Source organism: Ochlerotatus camptorhynchus, unplaced genomic scaffold (genome assembly GCF_037179485.1).
Source record: "Ochlerotatus camptorhynchus isolate MF236.1 unplaced genomic scaffold, CSIRO-AGI_Acam_v1.1 ptg000328l, whole genome shotgun sequence".
In the NCBI taxonomy this organism is placed as follows: Eukaryota; Metazoa; Arthropoda; class Insecta; order Diptera; family Culicidae; genus Ochlerotatus; species Ochlerotatus camptorhynchus.
The window spans coordinates 2774235-2800771 of record NW_027040816.1 but is presented as its reverse complement, the minus strand read 5'-3'; the positions used below and the strand labels follow the sequence as shown (position 1 = coordinate 2800771).

The following is a 26537-nucleotide window of genomic DNA, read 5'->3' as shown; positions in this document are numbered from 1 at the left end:
CTCCGATGACTACCGGTCTACGTCCAATCAGTTATTCGGTAAGTCCATAACCAGCGTCTCGTGGAACTGCTCCATCGTCCATAGGGTGCGTAGCAACTGCATATGAATATTCCGTTAATTTTGGCGCTCACGAAAACTTCTTCTTGAATGGGGTATCTGCCCATAACTTGTATTGCAGACATCCCAGCTCTATCCGCCACCTAGTTACCTTTATCGGGAGGGACTCGATACAGCTGTGCAGTGTCGCAATAATTGAGGTTTATTTGAATTTCCTCTGTTATTGTTGCCACAAAACAATTAAGTGTCGTTTGGAGCGAAATGCTTGAGAATTCATGCTTAAAAACCACAAATTTCAGCAAAATCTTCATCCTGAAAAAATCGAAAAAAAGCAGACAAAATCGGGAAAGCACTGTCTAGTCTAGTCTAGTCTACACATACACAGCCAGTACTTGAAAGAATCCTGGAAAATGATACATCTATCATTTTTCTTGTCATTATTAATGCCTGCTGCACATCAAGGATGTGAAACAAACAATAAAGCGGCCAGGCCTACTGTGTAGCGTTTAGTTAATTTTTGTGGAAGTGAATGTTTACCATGTCTACTTAATAAGTATAGACAGTGGTTAACATTTAATCCACAGGTAATCAAAGAGCGGGGACATACCGTACCAACCGCTCCGTATGCAGGATTTGAAAATAGGCTATATAAATCGTTGGGAGTGACAGAGCTAAGAAAGTTAATGTACACTCCTTGGTTGTCCGATCTCCTGGGATGGAACACAGGTATTTACCCCTTGTGTTCGAGCGTATAGTCCTCCCTCCGTACAAGCGTGGATGGCACCGCCAACCCACTGCCATCCCTCAATCGATCCAGCCGACCTCAGTCGAAGGACAACAGAGAGCGGTGTGCGGACGTAACCTATACGGAGGGAATGCTGTATTCGCCTAGGTTATAGCGCCCTTGCTCGCTACCATTTTCTTCTAGCGGTTGGGACCTGAGCACTAACTCTTGTCCTAGCCCTATATGGCATATGGTTATAGCGCCATTACTCGCTTTCTGAAAAGAGAAGACGGGAAGGGAAGGAGAGGAAAAGGACTTGGGAAAAGGAAATGCGGAATTCCTTTCCTCATTAGTATTTCTATCGTCAACTTTTATGAAAACTATATAAATCATTTTTCCTTGGTCAGAGGTATTATTACGACATTTGAATAAGATTGTCTTATCATTTGTTATTCAAAATTTAATGTTATAATGATCAACATAGCTTTGGATTATCCAATATATTTAAATCGTTAACACTGTCTTGCAACCGATGATTTTTCTAATCCGAAAACTAAAAGTTACGAAAAAAGCACTTAGGCCTTCATTAAGTTCCACTTTCACGCGACGTTCAATGTTTCACGGTTTGCTCTTTACGCATTGTTCAGGCTATCATAACAAGCTATGACCGACGTGACGATTGCTTAAGCCCTGGTTAAACAAGTAAACAAGTTATTAAAATGAAATCATGTTCCCAAAAGCAGTCACCAATGTTTCTTAAACTCGATCAAGCGTGCGCCCTATTTTTCTAAACATTCCGACGCGTACCGCCCAATATCTATCAATTACGTTTTTATACAATAGTAGCCTGGGATAAATCCTAATTCGACCGACATGTGTTTGTTGAAAAATTATATTCTGCCTAATATCAGTAGTCAGTAGTCATTAGGAAACCTGTTACTATATTACCACATATGTATCCTTCTTTCATGAATTTGTTTTACGAACATGATCTAACACAACCTTTTTCTATGACAAAACTATATTCTGATAAAATTGGATCATTGCCTAGACCAACTATTGAAACTAAAGAACAAAACAATTGGCCACGTGTCTGGAATAATATTAACTTAAAGAACCTGAACTCAAATGAAAAATCTATTCTTTATTTACTTTATAATAGGAAAATTGATCACAGAGCTAATTTGTATCGCATAGGTATTGCTGACAACCCTAATTGCTTATCATGCGGATTCCTCGAAGATCTTGAGCATATATTTTGTAAACGTTTTTCGGTCAATCAGTCATGGAACTATTTTATTAGACATTTACTAAACAGATTTGATCCTCGTTTAATGCGCTTCTTAACCTTTTCCAGTTTGATAGCTCCAACCTTAGAAGAGTTTAGCAGGGATGACAAAATTATGATTCTAAGGAAATTTGTTCAGTTTAGTCAATATATTTTGGAAACAGAACGACATATGATCTCCTTGCCTAGCTTCAAATTCTTCTTAGAAATATATGCCTGTAATTAGTTTAGAATAGCTTAGCTTGTAAGACATGTTAATATGTTAGGATTAGAATAAAGATTTTATATAAAAAAAAAAAAAAAACAGACTAATTTTGACACATTTGACTGATGCAATTTTTCATTCGTTCATTTATTGTATGTACTGTATGTATCTACAATCACACTCCTGTCTGGCAGTGGTCTGGCAGTGGTATTATGTATAAAATCTACCTGTAACCATTTCTTTATGACTGCAAAAAGTTTGATCTCTGGAGTTCAAAGGTGACAGCTCCACCGTATACCCATTAGCCCATTTCAAGATCGCATGCTTCCGAAGATTTTGCTTACTATAAGCCCCGCTCCGGTACAGTATCGATGCTGATAATGTACTGAAACTTTTTATAAAACAGTAGCGCAAAATTTGATTGACGCGTATTTAATGATTTAAAAAAAATATTTACGATAGAATTACCACAAAAATTAAGGAACGAGCTCACCAAATTAGTATCCAGAAAAGAACGGCACGGCTTAACAGGGTTTAACCAATGGGAATCTGTTCTTTTCATGCTGATTTCACGGTCTAAATCACTAACACTGGCACAACACGGTTACTGAATACGTAAAAACTGAACTGGACTATACATTTGGAAATAATTCAAACGAAAATTCTTCCGGATGGCGTAGCGCCACCAGCCAAAACGCTGACAGGAGACAAAATCGGCAAAGCACTGTAGTTTAAAACTCTTCCGCAAAGATGGCACCACAATCTAACTTCATTCTCTGACGTTTTGGAGACTTGATGTCTTGGGTAAAGTTATTTATCTTGACAAAATAAACAACTCTTTCGAAGACGTAAAATTTCCACAATCTTCTGGTTCCAAGTTATATGAAGTTACAAAAAAAAATGTCGAAAATATGTTTTTTTTTTTCTGTTTCGGTTGTTTTGCTAACAACCATATAATGTTATATGTTTCACTTATGCAAATGCATTTAAAAAATAACTTTTGTAAAGAAATATACTGGTTAAGCTTTACACAGCTTAAGCTTTACAAGCTTTTAAGCAAATTTTAAAGATATTGTTGAAAAAACGAAAATACAACAATTTTCTAATTTTTATACAGATTCCAAAGCGCAAAAAATCGCATCCTGACATTTTCAGCAAAAAGTAAGCAATACTCGATAAACAAAATATCAAAATAAGAGAGAGGTATATTTTTGGATTTCTTTGTTTTAGTGAAACATGTTTTTTTCAATAACTTTTTTTAATGCATTGAAATGGCGTCTTGAAGACTTGGCAAAAATGTATATCTTGATAAAATAAATAACTCTTCTTAAGACGTCAAAACTCCACAGCCTACCGGTCATTTTTTTTAATCAGAGTGAATTGGTAAATTTGGAGATAGTTATTAACCAAAATTATAGCTTTCCCATATACACTTCAATTGATTTGTGCCAAGTCAATTTCTTACTAATTGAGTTCAAATTTTGGGAGGCTAATCAGGACCCAATTTGAAACCGTTTGAGTACTGTGGAGCGAAAATTTCAAAGTTTGTATCAATCTTGTGGCCTGTGTTGGGAACAAAACCAAAAGGTAAAATCTCACCAATGAGCATAATCTCATTTGAGTATCGTAAACAAAAATCAACAAGCAGGCAACAGCGGATGATATTAAAAACTGTGATACGGTTGCTTTGATATCATGCTAACGAAACTCACCAGCTACAATTCTCACCCAACTGTGGTGAGATTGAGCTTCAAGATTTTTGATGTACACCCGAACACGAACCGAAACTCCCATCCCTGCTGGTAGCAGTAACTTCGTGTCTGCCATCTGTGAAGAGTAACGAGAGATAACAAACTATGCTTTCTCTTTCTAAGAATACGATGTGCAACGGAATCATGTCGTACATGTTCTGAATAGTCTCGCAATATCAAAGGAGCTTGTAAAACCAATATCATGCTTGATACTTTATTCTAATATCTCACGTGATATTGGGAGCCTTTGAGAGCGAAACAATTTTTTTTTTTTCCTTTGGTTTGTTTTTTCCGTTGATCTTGTTTTCCATGCTGAGCTCCAATGCTACCGACGTGCCAGCAAGGCAGCTCCCACACCTGGACCCTACCTATCGACCCATCAACTCATGAACCGGGGACCAACGGCTTTACTTCCCTTCCGAAGGAAGGCGTGATCAGAGATGCTATGCCTCAGAACATCCCGACGGCGCCGACTGGCTGGCGTTGGCCCACACGGGTGCTCCTGCACTACCGTGTGGCCGGAAACTAGCAGCGCGGGCTGCAGACAGTGTTGCAGCTTTGGGAGAATGGCGGATCTGGTGGCGTTCATCAGCCACATACGGCTCAGCAGGCGTTGCTGGCTCGTTTGGCTGGCAGGCGTCTTCCGTCGTTGACGGCATCGGCTTACCGTGGCATGGCCACCTTGGTCGAGCCGAGACGGGACCCTCCTTAGCAATTAAGCCACCGGCCTAAGGGAATCGTCCCTGACGGACGATCGAGGATCATTTACTATTAGGCTCGGAAGCCATCTTGACTTCCGAGCCGAGCCGTGTAAGACCGTTTTATTTGCGGTACGAGGTGTACAAAATGTACAAAAGCACAAGAGGTCCTGAGAATTATCAAATTCAGTCAGGGAAATTTCCGTCAGGATAATAAAAATCAATTACCTTAACGCAAGTAGGCTTTCCAGCCCAAACCCCACAAGGGGGGGGGGGGGTTGTATTATATATGCACTACACTTCACGATATCGGTCTACACGGACGCCTGATTACTTCTGCCAATTAGAAGGTTTTTTCTTTTAGAAGATGGCCACTCGCATGCCTTTTGCCGATCATTCTCCATTTTCAGCTTAAGACTACGATTTTCCTCCCTTTAGTATGGTTCGAGTGTTTTTGCAGCGTTGCCTTCTGTCTTTGATATTAAAATACGTGAATTTTCCAAACAACAAGAACTCATACAAACGAAAATCCACGGATTGTAACCAACTGGTTACAAAAATTTGGTCGTTTTGAATTTTGTAAAATGTTAAAATAGCGGCATTGATTTTTTTTTCTAAAAATTGTAGCATTGATCAATAAAAATGGCGCCTGGGACAAAGATATTTTTACTTCTTTTGAGTAAAAATTTAAAAAAAAATAGAATTAAAATATCTCATAATGTTCTTGCCCTATTAACAAATTAAATAAAAATGCTTATGATTGCCATTTTTTAATATTGAAAGCCGTGGATACTTGAAAACTGTCAAAAATCGTAGAACAAGAACTTTTGTTGACCAAAAAAAAATACAAAATCGGGCTAGAACATTTTGAGATATTTACGTTAAATTTATAACTTATTTTTGCCTAAAATTACTGAAAAACATTTCTATCAGAAGTGTCGTTCCAGTCCGGAAATTTTTTGAAAAATTTCAAAGACGAAAATTTGGGAAATTTTACAAGTTCCAAAACAGCCGCTTTTTAGCAAAAAATGACCATAACAATCAATTATGCAAAGTTTCATGCAAATCGGAGAAGGTCGAATTTACCCGATTTGTCATTTGGCGTGAAACTGCTCTGTGGCTGTCATTATTGCTGTCAATTGATATGAAAATGACTTTTAAGTCGATTTACATTTATTTGGAATTCATTTGACATGTATCGCTTAGATTTAATTTTTCAGAAGTCACGAAAAAATATTTTTAAGGGAGGAGGGAAAGTGGAAGGGATGGTGTCGGATGGTTTCATTATTTATCTTGTTGCACTAATACAAAATGAAATCTGTTGATTTTTGAGAAGCCAGCGTATCAGGTTTTTGTTAAAAACAAAAAGCAAAAACGCTCCACGCGAAAAATGAACTATAGATTTCACCATAATACTTATAAATGGATTTTGGTGCTGTACATTTTATGGCGATGATTAAATTTTGTGCATTTCACACTTTCATCTCATCAAGTGTTGCGCCGTTGATGGTTGTGAAAAAGCCATAGTCGTAGTTGCATATGATCTACTGTAATTCGAAGAGCTCGATGACCCTGGAGGGATTGTTTCTGCTTAAATAATGAGCAGAAAATCATGGGATAAAACATTTAACAAAGTAGTCTAATGTTTTTCATCTAATAATGTTCAAGCAATCGCCGTCTGACAGAATGTTTTGATTTCAAGATTGAGTTTTCGTTCATTAAAAGATCTAAGTTAGATGGCTCTTGTCCAGACCAGGGGTAGGCCTCTTTTCCTTCTAGGGATCGATGGCAAAAGTGTAATGTCTGTGAAGTTTTTGGCGAGGGGGGGGACTCTATCAACGATACAGGAAAAAAATTGTTTTGCTCTGGTTAGCTGCACATACGCTGAGTAGATAGAAATAAGATTGATGCCAATGCTGAAGATTCCCTGCAAAAATATGATGCGCGATGCAAGTAGATGCGAGAAATGAAAGAAGATTTTGCGAATATTGATTCGCTAGTGTGAGATTTGTTGCGTATCTAGAATTGATATTTAGATGTGTCGCTCCCCTAGGTTTTCAGTGATGTGGTGGTGTTGGTGTTTCCAATTCCCAGCTATTTCTTTCTACCCGGGAATCTTAAAACAGCTGAAGACTCTTCCCGGGAATTTCCAGGAATCGAAAAATATTTTTATCCAGTGACCAGTTATAATTTAGAGAAGTTAATTATTAAAATTTGAACTTCGCCAGGATTTCCCCCAGGATATTTTTCCGACACTTTCTCGAAGTTTTTTCCAACTTGCTCTTGAAGATTTTGACCAAGTTTCATCCGTATTTGCATGGAAGTTTCTTCCAACATCTTCCGGAAGTTTTTTTTTAAATTGCCCTGGAAGAATCTTCTCCAACATCTCCCGCCAATTTCTTCCATCGTTCAACGGAAGTTTCAACAACTTTCCGTTCCAACAGTATCTTCAGATTACCCTCAGAAGTCCTACTGGCTATCCATTGCACCCGGACTTCCCATGGAAATTTTTTATTCTGAAAGATTCATCCGTCTGCCTAAATTTGCATTTCTTTCAACTTCTTATAAACGTCTCTTCTAACTTCGAACGGGAATTTTTCAGAGATTGTCTCATAAGCATCTACCGGTTTCTTTTAGAATATTCTTCGCCAGCAAGCTTCCCTGACTTCACACTAAAGATTCGTCAAAATTTCTACGAAATTTTCTATCCATTTTCCCCAAAAGTTTATCCAACATTTTCCGGAAGTTTCTTCCAGCTTTCCTTACAGTGGCATATTTCTACTTCTACTTTCATTTATCTTACTTATTTTACTTTTACTCCGAAAATTCTTCTGACAACCCCTGAAAGACACTTCCGACTTCCCCTCGAAGTTACCTCATATCTTCTCAAAAGTCCTTTTGGCTTACCCTGGACACAGTTTTCAATTTACACGGGAAGTATTTTCAGAGTTCCCTTACTAATTGCTTTCGATTTCGACAAGGAAATCGTGGGTCACTTTCAATAAAAAAAAATATGCTTAGCATATTTTTTGTCTTTCAAAACTGTTTCCAACTAGTTTCCCCGAGGTTTCCCGGGAATCGGAAAATGAGAATTCTGGCAAATTTCCCAGATAGGAAACACTTGGTGGTGTGATTTCAAGACCAAGGAAGTTGGAATTTCAACAAATGTTTTCAGAAGATTATTTTTAACTCATGAACATTTAAAAATAATCTCACAAAATTGGTTAAAGAGGTATTTCATTTTGCAGCACTACATGCCTGAAATGAGGAAACTCATCATTATTAATAATTATTAATAATTACGGTGCACCAATTTACACGTAAAATTTTATTTACAAGCATTCATAATGGAAGAGGGATATTAATCTAAGAGAATATTTAGCTAAAAAAAAGTCAAAGTTAGGGTCAACTCTCTCCAGAAACGTCCGTTGTTTCCCCTGATACTCCAGCAGAATGATATAAATCCGGAGAACTTTGAGATTTGCGCTTAATTGCTTTTGTAAACAAACACGTCAATCACCGATTGCTCGCGAATAAAGTCTCAATATTGCAAACAAACTATACCAAATGATAGAAGAGTCATCCCTCTACCTGTTTGTGTTGCTAGTTTTCGAGATTGAGCTTTAATTAGCGAGAAATCGGTAATTGACGTGTTTGTTTACAAAATCAATTACGCCCCAATCTCGAAGTTCTCCGAAAATAGACACGAGTTGAAAACAGGGGAACAGGTTGAATTTTCATCGTCTGATGTTGTTGTGATGATCCATATTTAGCCACATCTCATTTTGTCATAATGGGATCGTCCAGAATCCCCCTTTGGATTGACTGAATTAATTGGAATCCCTCCTTGACCGCCATGAATCCACTCAATATTGAATAAAATCCTCCCGGGGATAGTTCACACACTTAGAAATACCTAATTTTACACGTGACGGAATCCATCTTTGACATAAAAGATGAGACGTAAGCAAACATGTCATGTAAAATTAAGCGCTCCTGCAGGAGACTGAAAAGTTTGTTACTCGACGAAAAGTACGTTTGATTGAGCTGAATTTGACATCTATTATGACTCAATTTTATGTTAAAATTGACGCTCGTCAGAGCACCTAAATTTAAATGATTTTTGACGTAGGACTACGTCTGTGATTTCTATATGAGAGCACACTTTGTGAAAACCGAAATTGGAACATGTAACAAAATTACGAAAGATTTTGAACGTTAATAACTCAGCTGCCCCTGGACCAACTTCAATAATTTTATCACCAATCGATCAAAAATATTCCTACGCATCTGTTTAGTTTAAGACTTTATCATTTTTCAAAATGTTACTATTGAAAATTGCACGAATGTGCAATAATTAAAATTATCACCGATTGCCTGCGAAAAGCGATTTCCCTAACACAGATTTCAAAGTTGAATTCCATCCGGTCTCACCAAACGGTGTTCATTCAAACACCGCGTGGTGAGTGGTGGTGTTCTCCAGTACACTAATGTTTGCAGTACTCGAACGTCATCGGCAGCTTACAGTTACTTTCGTACACGTGCAATGTAAAAGTGCAATTACCGTTCCATTACCGAAAGATCTTCCTGGTTAAGGGGATTCCTTGTAGAGTTCACAAATGGCCACAACGTAGTCTATACATGCACCTCCACTTCGAATTTCCAATTACACACATCTCGGAAATGAATGCCCCATTTCACGTGAAATTGCTACTTCATGTATGTTGCAGTACAGCAAACGTGGACTAACAGTTTCATTGTGGTACGTATCGTAGAAGCTGATATTTGTGCACTTAAAGTTTCGAAGTGATTACGAGAATAAGGATCTCACAGTGAAACACCTTAAGCATTCCAAGCGTACCGTTTAAAATGTTGTTGAAATATGTAAATTGTTTTTGCTTGACAGTATCGGTTGCTATGTGTATTTGATGTTCAGCAACGCAAGTTACTCAGAGTTACTCAAAATAAACTCCGATTTCACTCATGATCAAAAGCTGTCTTGCCCCAAGATTACCTCCCAAGTTACAGTGAATCAAACTTCTATTTCCCCCGGAGAAGGGAAAGAGTGAAATCTTATGTGGAACAAAGTGCTGGAACCAAAAACAGACTGAGAGTGAAATGAAAAGGTCGTTTTGAGCTGGAACCCATAAATGAAATCAGATGCTACACTTTGTGTCAGACTAAATAAAAAGGGTGAACTAAAGTGATATTTTAAAACAGACATCGGGAAAATTGAATGCGAAATACAGTAACGACGTATAATTGGAGGATATCAATTGTTAGGAGTCAGTTCGTAGTGCGATAATAATAAGAAGTGTTAATCAAAATAATGTATGTTAGTGAGAACTAAGTGAAAAACACTATTTTTTATGAAGTTCTGAGAGAAGATCTAAGTCTCCTTTCGTGTATGCAGTGCACGTTGATGATGCTGTAGTTGAAGAAACGGTCCTTAAGCCTCAACCTGCACATCCTCGCTTTGATCGGCTGCCAACCAGTAACGCGTTGGCGTATCTTACCCAGCACTACAAAGCCGGTTCCCAGCTCGTTGGTGGTGCCACAATTCTGGTAGAAAGTAGCCGCTGGATGCCCGCTTTTCCATACCTTTTGTCCCGTCCAGCAAAGTTCCTGCAGTGCTACGACTTCGAAGTTGCGTGGTTGAAGTTCGTCATAGATTAACATATGGCATGTTCCATGTTCCGAGTTTCCAATCGTAGTTCTTATTTCGTCACGTAGGTCTGTGCCGATTGTTCCGATTCGTATTTCTTTCTTCGGTATTTGCAACTTTATAAATTCTAACACGGAGAACAAACGCCGTTTTGAGCCGCACTTCCATGGTGAACAGACGCTCAAGTTTAATGAAGCGTTTCCTCTATCATCGTACTTTGGTTACCGCACCAGTGTTCGCGTCGCACTTCTTCACTTTCCTATTGCCGGGCTGGTAACATTAACGACATTAACATTAAAAGCGGCAATGTAAGCTAACAATCTCAAAAGTCATAACTGCAGGGTCGCAACGCTTGGCACAGATAAAGTTCTCAACACAGATTGAGATGTGAAAACTTGAATAGCCCTTGAGCTGGGATTAATAAAATGGGAATTCTGAAAAGAATTTTACGGTAAATTTGGTCGTATAAAAAAATCAAGAAAATTATTAAACCCAGCTTCAGTTTTCACACATATTTATTGCTAAGTCCGGCAAATTAAATATTTTCCATGCATAAGACATATCCGGATTTGAGTAAGGACGAAAGTTCAATTTGCAATATTGGTGAGTTAGTAATTGAATCGTAAAAGAACACAAATATCTGCATTGCGCAGCAAAAGAGCAAGTCATATTTTTGGTAAAGTTTCGCACTGTTTCATTAAATTATTCTGAAAATATGGCCTACAAAGTTGACCGTACATTAAAACTTATTGATTTATTCCAGTTCTCCCGCCAAATTCCATGGGTTTTCCTGGTTTTCCAGGCTTCTTTTCTATCTGTTATTTCCCAGTTTTACCAGTAAGCTGGCCACCCTGTAACTACAGTGTGATTTTGACAGCACCATTCTAAGATCTATGATCTAAACCTACACAACGCTGTCTCATCCAACTAAATGATTCTTATTTTTGTACGCATTTGGAATATTGACGGACAAATTAGCAGAAAGCCAACTTAAAGATGTGCACATAACTACTATATGCACATAACACAAAAATGACAAAACTTCATGTTGCTAAAATCGAGAACTTACTGTGTTAAAAATCGACCAGTCTTTGATTTAAAAGTCTATTAACAAAACTGATTCCATCAATCGTTAGCGACTCATCAACTATTCCTATCAATCGACGTCGCCTTATAGAGCATCAAGCAATTCTTCTTCTTCTTCTTCTTTACTTTATTTAACGTCGCTCTCTGTTCCGCAATCTAGTGCCAATCACCCACGGACATCGATTGCCATCTATTGACGGCAATCGGAATGTCGGATGTCGCACCCATGCAACACACATAGGCCGGGACCAACGGCTTTACTTCCCTTCTGAAGGAAGACGTGACCAGAGATTTTTATGCCTCAGAAAAATTCCACCGACCTCGGCTGGGATTGAGCCCAGACCCATTGGGCTGAGAAAGCAGTCACGCTTACCACTAAACCACCAGCGCCGGCATAGAATATCAAGTAATCGTAGTCAAATCCAAAGCTCCAAAGTAAACAATCCACATTTCCAATAAACAGTGAACCTGACAAGCGAACCACCTTATCTGCGCCAAAACTTCAAATAAACAACATCCAAATCATGCAGCAGGTCGCTTATCAACCATCTGTTACAATCGAGCACGCGTCGCACGAAAAAAAAACCGCATCCCGAACAAAGCAAGCCCTGTTGCTATACAATATTTATGTTGCCGAGGCTGTAAGCTCATAAATCGATGTTCACGCTTTCCCACCTACTGTGCTACGCTGTATCCGAACCGCATGGTATTACTTTTGGAACTTCTGCCGTACCCGACCATAACATTACACATGGAGCCACTTGGTCAATTACTTAATCCCACTTCCTGCCTCTAAGCGGGGTTTAATGAATTTATAACACACCCACCCTAAAGTTGCAGCTTTTGTTGAGCTTCCCTTCATGGCCTCTGTAGTGCAGAAATAGACTCCTATACGATGGTAATAATTTAACGTCACGCTTGCGATATAACTCACTTTATGGATTTTCTTTGGTTCCTCCCGAACCCTCGTTTATGCGAAAAGAAAAAAATAAGTGTCGAATAATTCGGCTCACCACCATCGGGTTACAACTCCACCAACCGTAAAAGTCAACCAATCCGTTATATTATTAAATTTCCATGGGTGCGAAGGTCACGGTGTACCTACTGCTGTGTGTGTGTGTGTGGGTACTAGTGTATAATGTCCATAGAAATGTTAGCCAAAAAAAGGATACTCACTGCCGGTGCTTCCGCTGGGGGTCACCACCGTTGAGTCCGCCATCATATCCACAAGTATAGGAAGCGCACGCTTCCGCTGCTGCTGCTGCTTCTACTATTCTGCGAAGCCCCGAATTACACGCAGACCTTGTCCGCGAATATGTCCCGCACGGTGACAGCAGACGTTATTGTCGCGACGGAAAACCTTCTACGAGGTTGCTGCTGTCGGGTGCAAGTGGAGCATGGCACTTTTTTGTGTGTGCTACCTATGGGGAGCTTCTTCGACGAATGTCAAGTCCCACCGGTGCACCGACGTCAAGGTACCTTGCTTGTTGCTGCCGGCGTTGAAGCTTCTTATGACGGCTCATTGAAGACGACGGCACGGTACCGACACAACTACTGTTCCATGGTGGTTACTCTTTATGTTGGATTTTTTTTATTATGCCAATAGGCACAGACGACAATGTCTCCAAACGCAACTGGCAGTAGGCGTTGTGTGTGGAAGCGGGGTAGGAGCTCGAACTTGTTACTCGTGGCGACGCCCGGCCGCCTGCTGCAACTGGTTGGTGGAGTACATTTCCGTTCTTTTTCCCTCTCCCACTAGGAAAGAACAGCAATCCCTGCAAAGAGAAAATATGACTCGTTATTCACAGCTAAAGAAGCTTGCGTGTTAAAATGTGAAAATGGGTGAACATCAACAGCCAAATGGGTTTGACTTTCATCGGCGGTGGGGTGCACATAATTACAATTTTTCAATCACGAGTTCAAACCGATCAATCAATAGCAATCGATAAGTTGAACAGTCACGCAATGTGAAGTTAAGTATCGGTCACCGCACATCGGAAGGATAAAGGTTGAATCGGAAGGATGTGCCTGGAGTGGAAATCGCCACACAAACAAGTTGAGGTGAAATCTCAGGGGAACAATTTTCGCCGCCGCTGGATTTATAGTGCTTTCTTCACATGTTTCGATCGTAAAGGGGTTGTTATCATAAATCGCTGGAATTGCAACCATGGTAACGGTTTGTCTGGGCAAAGGTCAAGTTGAAAGATAATGGCGTAGCTGTGATACATCTCTTGCGTTTTCAGGAAGGTTCTTCGATTGAAATGAATAATGAATTTGTTGTTAGTTTATTGGTCATTACTTAAAACCGGTAAGGGGCATCATTCTGATATTTTCACCAGTGAAAGATCAGACGTATTGAAGCATGAAAAAATATTAGACAAATGTTCATCACCCTGATCCGTGCGATATTTCTTACCATTATTTCTTTACCATTTCACTACAAGATTTTCGTAGAACATTTCTGATGAGTTAAGGCCCAAACGCAATGTGGGCGGAAGCGGAACGGAAATGGAAAGTTTGACAGTTGTCACAAATGCCTAACCGAGGTCAATTTGATTCTAACTAGTTTTCAATCCGACAAGTAGGCTTACTCAGATCGAGCTTTTCCGCTACCGCTGCCGTTTCGCTTCCGCTGTCATTGCGCTTGGGATTTTATGAATTTTCAATTTATAGGGTGTCCCAGAATGTCTAAGCTCGATTAAAAAAAAAAAAACGATCATGTAACTATGTTTACAGCAAATTCGATTTTTATTTCGATCAATCGTAAGCCAAGGAGGAGATTTTTGATCTCACGCTATGCATTAGCTTCAGCACAGATGCCTTTCCAACAATTTTGGATACTTTTTCCTAGTCTTTCGCAAACTTTGTAACGGAATTCGCTGCCTTTACATGTTTCCACAAATATGCCTTGGTCAGGGCTCAAAAAGTTTCGATTGGCATGGCTTGGGGACAGTTTGGCGGATTCATCTCCTTGGGTAGGAATTGGACCTTGTTGGTTTTATACCAGGTTACCGTGTTCTTGGAGTAATGAACCGACGTCAAATCCGGCCAAAACAGTACTGACATAGATGTGACTCTAAGACTAGAGGGTCCCGAAGAATCGTGCTCAACTTTTTGGCTCAGCTCTGGTACTCTCTTCGGTCCCAAACTAATCGATGCACCCCTCGAAACATAGAAAATCCACGAGCCCCTCATTTTATCTGTCAAACTTTCATAGCGAATCAAAACAACCATAGTGTAGTACTAGAATATCGACTAGAATGATGTAAGTTAATCGATTTGCTTGGGACCAATAGGCTAGTGTAGCATATTATCTTACAACCTTTTCCAATAGCTAAAGTTTAACATGCAACCATCTCAAATTCCATGGAGATCTGTTTTACGCAGACCCTCCAAGTTGAATCCTGATGAATGTGGGCGTCTTAGTGGAATACCTGTATAATGAGAGAGAGAAGGATTAGTATTTTCCATTTAATTCCACTACTTTATTTGCTTATCCTTGACAGATGACGAAATACGCGTATCTGTCAAGGATAAGCAAATAAAGTAGTGGAATTAAATGGAAAATACTAATCCTTCTCTCTCTCTCACCCTCCAAGTTGATAGCTTAGTAAACAGACTTGTAAACCCATAACAATAAATAGCAAGTGCCTTTCGCCCTTGCTGTCCCAGAAAAACTGCCACACTCGAAATTATTATTACCACATGTTTCTTTTCCGGTGGTCTAGAATCCATGTCCCAAACACAGCACGATCGTTGCAATAACATAACCCAGATTTCTGGCATACTTCTTTTGGTAACCTTCGTCGCCAACACATACGGAAACGTACGCGATTGGTCGACTATGTTTTGGAACATCTTTTGCATACTGAGTTAAGCACCTCCCCCTAGAATAAGTTGTGTAGAGTTAAGCTCCATAATAGTCTCCTTAATGAATAAAGATTATTCTATTTCACCACGCGAACCTGTATGGATGCCTCTCCGTAAAAGTTATCACAGCCGAACGTTACACTAGTCAAGTAGTGAGCCAATTTACTAGTTGAAATTCTAGTACTACACAATGTTTGTTTTGATTCGCTATGAAAGTTTGACAGATAAAATGAGGGGTTTGTGGATTTTTCTATGTTTAGAGGGGTGCATCGATTAGCTTGGGACCGAAGAGAGTACCAGAGCTGAGCCAAACAGTTTAGCACGTTTCTTCGGGACCTTCTAGTCTTAGAGTTACCTCTATGGTAGTACTGATCACCAGGAAGAGTTTTGTAAGCAAATTTAACGTCGTCCATAATCACGCACACCGATTTTCCGCTCAGCAATTGGTCGTATAACTTCCGAGCCCTCGGTTTGACGGATGCGGCTTGTTTTTCACTCCGCTTTGGCTTCTTCTGCTTCTTATACGTCTTTAGACCCATTCTTGCCGTGGTCCGCTGGACGTTTCTCTTCGAGAATCCCACTTTTTTAGCCACGTCTCGAACCGAAGCACTTTTCTTGCGAGTGAAAGCTTGCACGATTTTCCGGTCCAGATTTCGGTCAACAGGGTTCGGTTTGCGTCCAGATTTTTGCTTTTCCTGGAAAGTTGCTTCATCACCATACTTCCTATCCGCGTTTCGAATGGCTCCGATGCGTACACCTTCCAATTTCGCTAATTGATTCAGAGAAATGTTGGGGATAGTACACCATTTGTGCACGATCTGTAGGCGCTTTTCCGGAGAAATGCTTTGCATTGTCCCGGAAATGTAAAGAACCGACAATTTCGATACACGAAACTGTTGGTCGAAATGTAAACAATGATTCAGTGTGATAATTAGCTGTTTAAACGTCATCTGAAAAAAAAATCAGGGATGTTCCAAAGTCGTGCTTAGACATTCTGGGACACCCTATATCGAGGTATCACCAGTCTTTCGGCAGCAACAGTTTGGACGTTTTAGATAAAATGTCCAGCATGGATTTATTCTCGGTAGATCGGTAGATACTAACCATTTGGGTTAAACCATAATATGCATCACCGTGATGGAGGATAAGACTGAAAGCCGCAGTCGATACGATCGAGCAGAAGGTATAGTTATGTAAGCTTTGCCGATTAGGAGCGTCTGAGCAGCTTAGGTCATGGTTACATTCGTACTTGACTGGACGAACTCTTCGAGTACGACTAGGATCTTGTGTCTCTTTTACCAGCACCTCTGGAGTACCTCTTGCAAAAGGGCCCGTAACATATGCGTTAATTTGAGTTGCAAAAAGTGTGTTGTAAACAAACAGTTTGGTTGATGTTTCCTCGCATAACCCAAGTAACAATTAAGGTTTTATGAGGGTTCTGTAGTCTATGAATTAGACTTGTAGCATGCTTTAAAACCGTGATAAAACTTGCAATGTTACTTGGGAATAGTGCTGTGAATAACTGACCATCAGCCCGAAAGGAATCTGCCCGATATCGCCGCACGTCTTACCTCCACGGTGGTTGGTGATTGAGAGGGGAGAAAATACAGTGTCCTGGTCGTTGTCCTCACAACGCTTATCATGGCTAACTACGAGTCCCTGCGATCAGAGTTGCGACCCATCACAATCACGATCGCCAAACAGCTGATGGTAGTAACGCTTTGTACATTCCTATCAATGTGCTCGTCGAAGCTCTCTCCATGACCATCAAGTTGACGAAAGAAGTAAAAAGCAACTGGTGAATGTCGTCTTCTGTTGTGATCCATCACTGATCTGGTCATTCCCGACAATCACGACACTCATATGTGCTCGTTTTGAAGCAGTTGCAGCTTTGCTTGCTTATTTGAGTGTGTTGGTGAGAGAGCCCAACAGCTTCCGTTTCATGTTGCCTGCTTTGTTTGTAACTCACACAGTCGCGACTGCCGAGACGAACTTGGAATGCGTAGGCATTGTTTTCATTTTATTCTGTCGTTTCGCTTTTTCTCATGATCGTACTGCAGAAGTCTTCACTGTTTTCGTTGTGCTTTTCATCATCAGCAGCGAGTGTAGCGTTTTGCTTGTGAGCAGCGACCATTACTGGTGATTGTTGTTTGCCATGGCTCTAACTCTCACTGATGCGTGACAAAACGATCTGTCAGCGATAGTCGGTTGGTGCGAAGACGAGTGTCACGTGAGTGTCATGATATTTTGCATCACTGCCTGCGATAGTGCTGAATGTTCAGCACACTGCACTGAGAAGCATTGGGCGTTCTGTGCCCCCATAGTGCCTACACTGATGGTGCATTTGAACGATACCCATGTCTATACTGATCTCCAAAATTCGCTGTTTTCGAACAAAACACAGCGCAAGGCTGCATCCTGACAGAAATAAATAAATTTTGGACAAGCAAATGACTTGTTTTCATCTATTATACAAACTTCAGAAAGCTCCTGCAAATCCAAATCACTTCCAAATTCGGTAAAATTTGGCACAGTTGTTGGAAACTTCCATACAAATCAAGGGGTGGTCACTCTACATACTTATTTTGCGCCAACATTTTTCTCAGTGCTCCTCAGTGTGCCGCAGCTGTACCGGCAGTGCCAAGAAGTCATTAAACTGACTTTTGTTTGCTTGTGAATAATGCCTTGTTTGACAACCCGGTATTCTAACAGCTCTTGTTTTTGTTTTGTATTTCAATGTTTTCAAAAATGACACGAACTCCAGTTGGGACTACACACTGGATGTATCCGTCTCCAAGGATGCCTGCAACGGACTAGCTCCGTTGCTACACGATCCTTCCATTTTTGGCGGAAGGCCGACCCCGCACAACGAACGTCAATTATTAGTCAACCAGCCCTTCTGGGAGCCGGCGGAGCAAATGGATTTGCACCGAATTTTTCATCGCCCGAGTATCAGCCGTCGGAAAACTGGAAACCAACACACGTCGGACTGATAAAGGACGCACCGCTGACCCGAAACGGACCAGCCAACTTCATTCAACCGGCACAGCAACAGGGCGCAGTAATGATGGTCTACGCACTCGATAACAACACAGCCAACACCGATAAGCTGTTCAACCTGTTCTGCCTGTATGGAAATGTTGTCAGTATAAAGTTCCTGAAGACCAAAGAGGGTACCGCCATGGTCCAGATGGGAGACGCCATCACAGTCGAACCAGTCGAACGCAGCATCCAGCACTTTAACAACATTGAATGAATGGAAATGATGGTAGCAAAATTCAAATTGCATTTTCCAAGCAGAACTACTTGTCAGAGTACACCTTGCCGGACAATTCGATCAGCTTCAAGGTCTACAGCGCCTCCAAGAACAATTGCTTCCCAGGCCAGAAAAAAAACTCATTCTCCACTTCTTCAATACCCCACCCGTATGCCGTCTGAGGATCTGCTGCTGACTGCATTCACCACCAAGGACAGCCACCCGTTGCAAGTACGAATGTTCCCGCTGAAATCGGAAAGTTTCGAAGACTGCCGTTACGAGTGTAACGATTTTGAAAATCCATGGCGAGACTTGGTGGAGATTAAAGTGGACCCTACACGATTGCTTTTATTGACAATAATCGTATTTATTTATTATTATTATAGTCCATCTGACTTGATAGTCTCAATGAAACACTTAAATCTAAATGTAGTCACTCATTAAAAATTAAAAATTGGCCAACAGCAAACGATGACGAAACATCGAGGCATTGATGTCAAAGTCAAATAGGTCAGAGGCTTCGTTGAATTGATGAATCATGGCGACAAAGGAACTGTTTGCAGCATAGTGGTTGCATGTACTACTTCATGTAGCAAGGTTCTCGGACGGAGTGTTCGGGCAGGAGCATACAGATTAATTTTGGCCAGTAACTCAGGAACATCATATTCTGCGAGTAAAACTTTAGCAACGAAGACGACCTGCGATATGTTTCGTCGCTTAGCAAGAGTATCCAAACCCAGTAAACGACAGCGGTCAGCATACGGTGGTAAATTCAGCGGGTCACTCCATGGAAGATAGCGCAGTGCGTATCTGACGAATTTGCGTTGAACAGCTTCGAATCGTCCACTCCATACAGCTTGGTAGGGATTCCAGACAACACACGCGAATTCCAGTAGTGAGCGTACCAATGAACAGTAAAGGGCTTTAAAACACAGAGGATCACGAAATTCCTTAGATATCTTGAACATGAATCCAAGCTGTCGATTAGCTTTGTCGATCGTGGTTGAGAAGTGGCGAGTGTATGTGAGCTTTTCATCCAACATGACACCGAGGTCTTTAACGTGATCGACACGTTGAACTGCAGTTCCAGCAACGTTATAATCAAACAAAATGGCAGTCCTAGTTCGACGGAAACTAATTACGCAGCACTTTGAGACGCACAGGACCATAAAATTACGTTCACACCAATCATTAAAGATTTCAAGAAGGTTTTGTAGTTCTAAACAGTCGGCATAGCCTCGAACGACTAGATAAATCTTCAAGTCATCGGCAAAAAACAATTTACCTCCTCGTAGTAGAATAAACGTTACATCGTTCACAAATAAAGAGAAGAGCATTGGTCCCAAAGTGCTACCCTGTGGAACTCCTGATCTGTTCGAGAAACAGTACGATGAGTAGTTTCCAATGCATACAGTAACTTCACGTTGCACGAGGTACGATCTAAGCCAGAAGGAAACAGAACATCCCATTTTTTCGAGCTTTGCTAGCAGAACGTCGTGCACAACTCTATCAAACGCAGCTTTAAGATCAGTATAGATGGCATCCACTTGAAGTTTCTTGCATACATTTTCCATACAGAACGACGTAAAGCTGACGAGATTAGTTTCCACGGAGCGGCCAAGAAAGAAACCATGTTGACATGTACTTATGCAATGCTTACAGGAAGCAAACAATCTCTCATTTATCAGCGACTCAAACACCTTAGATTCAACCCCAATCGAGGTAATCCCACGGTAGTTTTCCACATTGCGTTTGTCTCCTTTCTTGAAAACAGGGAACATAGTAGACCGTTTCCATAGTGCGGGAAATTTCTGTTGACGAAGTGACAGGTTGAAGAGCAAGGACAACGGAGCAGCTAAGATATCGGAGCATTTTTTTAGGACTGCAGATGGAATAACACTCGGACCTGGTGAAAATGATGATTTGGTTTTACTCATCACAGAGAGAACCATTTGTACATCTACGGCAAAAACATTCATGTTTACGACGTCGATTGGCACATCACGGACGGCTCGCTCAATTTCTGCTTGCGATGGAGAGTCATTCGAGAAGACGCTTAAGAAGTGCCTAGCAAATATGCTGCATTTGTCCTCAGTTTTCAATGCTACGTCATTGCCAAGAAACATTTTTGACGGCAGTCCAGTCTCCTTCCTCTTAGTATTCACAAACAACCAGAATCCCTTGGGGTGGCATTGCAGATTATGTTGAGTACGAATTACATACCTCTTGTAAAGAAGCTTGTTGTAGTGGCGATAATCATTGCTGGCAATTGAAAAATTTCGCTTGGTAAGGGTACATCGTCGATGAGTGAGAGCACGGAGAGCTCTAGATCGCACTCGTTTCAGGTTGCGCAGAGTAGCGTTAGACCAAGGCGATTTTCTTGGAGGTTGGCACTTCGGTACTGAAGCACAAACACAGTCGCGCAAAAGGCTATTATAGCGAGCGGCTGCTGTATCGATATCAAGGTCATTCAACACGTTCCAGTTGATCCGGGACAAGGAACGTCTCAGCAAACGGAAATCGGTCTTCCGGAAATTGAGCCGAGTGGCAGTCATGGTTTCATCAAAACGAATTTGAGATCCGTTCGCGATAGATATATCCAAAGCAGGGTGGAAATTGTCAAGAGGAACGATGACATCAGGCGCTTCAACGACGACACAGTCCAGAAGTGCACTTTCGCTAACAAAAACCAAGTCAAGAAAGCGAGACTGGAAATTGGGAACAAGGTTTATCTGGCTCAGTCCATGAAAAGCCGTGCCGTCAACAAGCAAGCGGCTGGCAGGAGTAGTTGAAGATGCAATCGGATCTGGAAACGCATAATTCTGGCCTGAGGGTGACCAGCTAAGCCCAGGCTGATTAAAATCACCAAGCAGAAGAAGCACATCCGTTATATCAGCCAAGGACGATGCAAATTCTGTAGCATCCAGATGAAGCTGCATTGTGGTGCAATCATGTCGACGTTCAGGGGGAATATACACCGCTCCAATGAGGATGTCCCGCGAAGTGAGGCTGACCTTAACCCAAACCGCTTCAATTGTAGTACATAGTTCGTTGGAGATTACGCAGGAGGCGAATTCGTTGGAAACAGCGATGAGCACACCACCACCGCGAGTACGAATGCTGTTGGATGAATTACGGTCTAATCTGTAGACAGTAAAAGAGTCACCAAACAGTTGCACTGAATTAATCCTCCCATCGAGCCAAGTTTCCGTGAATACATAAACGTCATATTCCTCGTCAAGCGCAGCCAGATAAACATCGTCCAATTTAGTCATGAGCCCCCTGGTGTTCTGATAGTAGACACGTAAACCGCTAGAGGGTTCGGTGCGAGCCGTGTCAATGATAACTTGTCCAGGATCCGCACGAGAGAACGGTGAACTATCAGGCAGCGAAAGATCACCTGACGTAGAAAGGCTCGAAGTGGTGGCCATAAGCGAAGATGAACTGAAACGAAGTGGCGGATCAACAGTTGAATTCACATGGACGAGTTCATACTTGCCGTAAACGAGTGGTATTGTCAATACATTCTATATTGACGTCAATACATCGAGATTGACAATATTTCTGAATTCACATAATCAATATTATTGTCAATAATTCCCCTTCGCGTCAATATATTGATGCGTGTGGGGTTTGCTTAACGGTTGTGGCAAAATCAATAACAAATTTTGACACATGCACACTGTGCAGGCGCAGAAAAAGTTCAGTGTTGCCAGTAACTTTAAAGATCATAAAAATTGTAACCATGGGTGCCAAAGAACACCAATGACTGCACCCGGGAGTGCCCAAGTTTGATTTTGGCACACTGTGTAGAGTGACCAACCCCTTGATACAAATCTAAAGAATAGTGCAAAATTAACCCACCCTAATGACTACCACAAAGACGTATTCCTACGTCAAAACAAAAATCCATTTGTAGATGTAGTAGAAGTCGACTGATTTCATCATCAGGTCCCTAAAAAACTGAAACAACGTTCGTTCTAAATTAGAATAATTTACTGATAAACCAAAATAACCGAGGGGGGGGGGGGGCGACACATCTAAATCTCAATTCAAGATGCTGGAAAAAAATCACAGTAGCCAATCAATCTTCGAAAAATCTTCTTTCATTTGTCAGATCTTCAGAATAATCATCAATCTTCTTTCTATCTACTCAGCGTGCGCCCAGCTAGCCACAGCAAAACACAATCTTTCCTGCATCGTAGATAGAGTCTAACCCCCCCTCCCCTTGAAAATAACAGATAGTTCAAGCTCTTGGAAAACTTGTACGCAGTAAATTTCTCCAGCTTTAAACCCAGTCGAAAAACTCACTCTTATCAATGCCGCAGTAAAGTCGGCTTTAATTTCTGGGAAAAGGTCATGATTGTTTATTTATATTTTGAACAAACACATCGCGGCACGAGTCAATTGCCTGTCAGAATCGATTCTTCCCACCACTTCCCCGGGGTCTATAGATGCGATACGGCGTACTTGCCTCACGCAAACTAACTCATCCGGTTGTTTATTTATTTATTTATAAATATAAAACCGGTTTATTACATCCCGCGTCGTCGCGTCGATACCATTCCGGTTAACATCGTTTGTCAAACTGTCATTCCCTGTCAACCGGCCAAGAATAGAACTTTTCCGTTTTCCTCAAACAACAGTATCATTTGTAGTTTGTAGAGTAGCAAGCCACTTAATTTCCGTTCCAAAATTTGCAATTTAAATCAATTTACAACTCGACTCAGCCGTCTCTTACTGGGTGACGAGACGAACACCTGCTCCGGGCTGCAACAAATGCCATCATCATCATCATCATCATCGTCATCATCACGTGCAGAGCGAGCGATAGAGAGAGAGAGAGCGCCAGTTTCGATTTCGCGGTACACCTGATCTCAGTTGGCCGTTCCGGACGAGACATAATGGCTTACGAAATACGATCCGAGTTGGCACTGGGCCCAGCCGTGGCTGTAGGGAGGGAAAATGTCACAAAACACCAAACAGAAGTTTTCCTGCGCGTGGAAGATGAGAAGTGGTGCTGTCTCGGTAATTAAAATTCGTTGTTTTCCCTTTTGATGACTTTTCCCCGAGCGGTCGTCCGTCAGCAGTAGGATGATGATGATGATGACGTCACTGTGGTAAATGGTGCTATTTTTCATTTTCAATTTGCCCTATTCCACGTGCCGGCTCTGGGTAGATAGAGCAGTATAGTCACTATATTCATAGTCTGGCGGATACAAAATCTTGGAAACTGGCAACTTTGAACTCTTCAATAACAATCTGGCACCCCGTTAAATGCAGTTTCAACATCAATTTGCTACGGCATTGGAGGATATCTGTTAAAAGAATATCGATCAAGTTGCACTTTACAACGCATTAAATTATTTGTCGTCGACGCATTAGCCACGTCGATGTTTCTTTTCCTTTCTTTAACGTCGGTCTCTGCGTTAGCGTTAGCGTTGTTATGATATACTTCGTAGATTGGATACTAGCGACACTCACGTCTCTTCTGAAATTCTCAGTAAGACTACTTTCAGGAATAATGCTGGGGAGTAAACATTGGTTCCAATCAAAACAAGAGTAACAGAAGCATGACTGTCGCTATTCCCGGCCACGCCCATCTTTACCATAACTAGGGATAGGGAAGGAAATGTTGATGTAGTACTTACTTAACGAGAGGCCACCGACTTAGCGACACCCTCATAAGTGCTACGGAGTTGGAGGGTTGGGTAGGGTATTCGGTTAGGATTCACCTCAAGTTGGCGATGCAACCAAAAGTATGTATTGTTTATTTGTTGTTTATTTAATCTATCGATAGCCGGCTATCGAAAGAACATATTCATTTTGTTTAGTGATCATGAATTTTAAGAGTCATGACGGAGAGCTTGGGATTAAACCCATGATTTTCTGCTCAGTAAGCAAAAACGATCCCTCCAGGGTCATCGAGCATCTCAGAACCATAACGCTTCGCGACAATACAGGACTACGTTTTCGCTTGATATGCAAATAGTTTCCAAGATTAATGTTCAATATCAAATATACAAATGATGGTGGCGATTTATTGTGCTGTGGAAGAGCTTGAAATTAAATGCATGATTTTTTGCTCAGTAAGCAAAATCGATCCCTCCAGGGTCATCAAGCATCTCATGATCCACAGCGCTTCGCGTCAAAGTCCGAATATATGAATGAACTATCTATTATTGAATAACTATTATTTACGATAATTACATGAAAGAAATAAAATATAAACTACAAACAAAACGTGACTACTAAAATCTCAAAAAGATATTCTCACAAATATATTTCATGCAACCAGGAATCTCAAAACCATTAGACCCTATAATGATACTCTGCACATGTTAGACACAAGAATAGGGCAAAAAGCAAACGTCCGACTCACAAAACCTGCCAAATCCACTTGCAGTCACAATCAACGGTTCTACGAATCGCGAGCGCTCACGAATCATAAAACCGCTGACTGCGACATTCTGAAAGCGAAATTGGCAGGCTCTATGCGTCAAACTCCCGCCCTCCAATCTCCTCCTGCATCCAACAACACAAATCTCCACTACAACACCTAACGAATAAAACTCCGAAAATCACTTTTTCTGCCTATCTTTCTATTAGGCCTGCGGACATGCGTTAGCTTCGAAACTTCTAACCAAACTAGGAAAATTTTCAGATCACAAAAAAAAACTTTTAAACGTAATTACAAAATAAATATTGATTATTTTACGCAAAAACGAGCACTTTTGTATCGTATGCTAAAAATAAAGTATTAATATAATTAAATGAAAAATTTACTAGAAAATCATTACTTTATTGGTGAGAAGTTTCTAATAAGCCCTCCCAGTTCCTCCGTATACAGAACAAATCTGATACTATAATCAGAATTGCTCAGTCTGCATGAAGCAGCCCATTTCATCAAGGAAGTTCTATTAACAACCAAGAATTAATCGTTTGAGGCATACTGAAGCATTAAGAAGGTGATATGTGTCACTATAGGAAATCATCATCGTTGCAAATATAAAGAAATTAAACATAACCCTTTGCTTCAGTATCGTCAACCTCCATGTCCATGGGGAGGGACTGTAACCGACGATCTTTCAAATCCGAAAACTAAAAACTACGAAAAACTACAAGGGACAGCCCTATGGGGTTGAACGTAATGGTGACGTAGAACTACGTGGACAAATAAATCTTATTTGTTAACTGCAGCAGGAGCTTGTGTTTTGTGTAGGAATAGGAATTTGAGCGGAATTCTCTCTGTTTATACTCTTTAGTATGACGCGCTTTTTACTGAAACAGGATCGAATTCAACTTTGAAATCTGTGTTAGGGAAATCGCTTTTTACAGGCAATCGGTGAAAATTTACATTTCTTGCAATTTCCAATAGTGACATTTGAAAAAAAATGATAAAGTCTTAAAGTTAAGATTTTTAAGATGCATCTAAATATTTCTGATCGATTGGTGATAAAATTATTGAAATTGGTCCAGGGGCAGCTGAGTTTTAACGTTCAAAATCATTCATAATTTTGTTACATGTTCCATTTTCGATTTTCACAAAGTGTACCCCCATATAGAAATCACAGACGTAGTCCTACGTCAAAAGTACTTAGGCCTTCATTAAGTTCCACTTTCACGCGACGTTCAATGACAGGGTCCTATCCAGGATTACATCTGAAAAATCCAAATCTGGCCAACGCCCACCTAAACCTGTTCTAATCCACCTGAAATGACTAACGAATGGAAGACTTTGACTACCCAGCCATGCAATAGTCTCATTCCGTGCCTTATGGCAACTTGATGATTCTATTGCGCTCATCTTTTGGCACCACCCAGGGGAGACTTGGTCCTGTACCCAATGCTTAACTTATCTCCATTCCACTCAGCTACTCGCAATTTCTTGTGATATAGTGGGCGGAATATTATTATATGAGACAATTCAATGCAGA

At 40.8% G+C, this 26537-nt stretch overlaps 1 protein-coding gene across 5 annotated transcripts in view; it reads right to left on the bottom strand.

Annotated features, from left to right (window-relative positions):
• Mctp (multiple C2 domain and transmembrane region protein) overlaps positions 1–26537 on the bottom strand; it is a 168654-nt gene that overhangs the window by 118394 nt on the left and 23723 nt on the right. For all 5 annotated transcript variants that reach the window (XM_065230129.1, XM_065230127.1, XM_065230130.1 and 2 more), the window contains exon 2: positions 12651–13249. In XM_065230129.1, the coding sequence (XP_065086201.1) occupies positions 12651–12696 (46 nt within the window). In that variant the 5' untranslated portion in view covers positions 12697–13249. The remainder of the gene's footprint in view (positions 1–12650; positions 13250–26537) is intronic.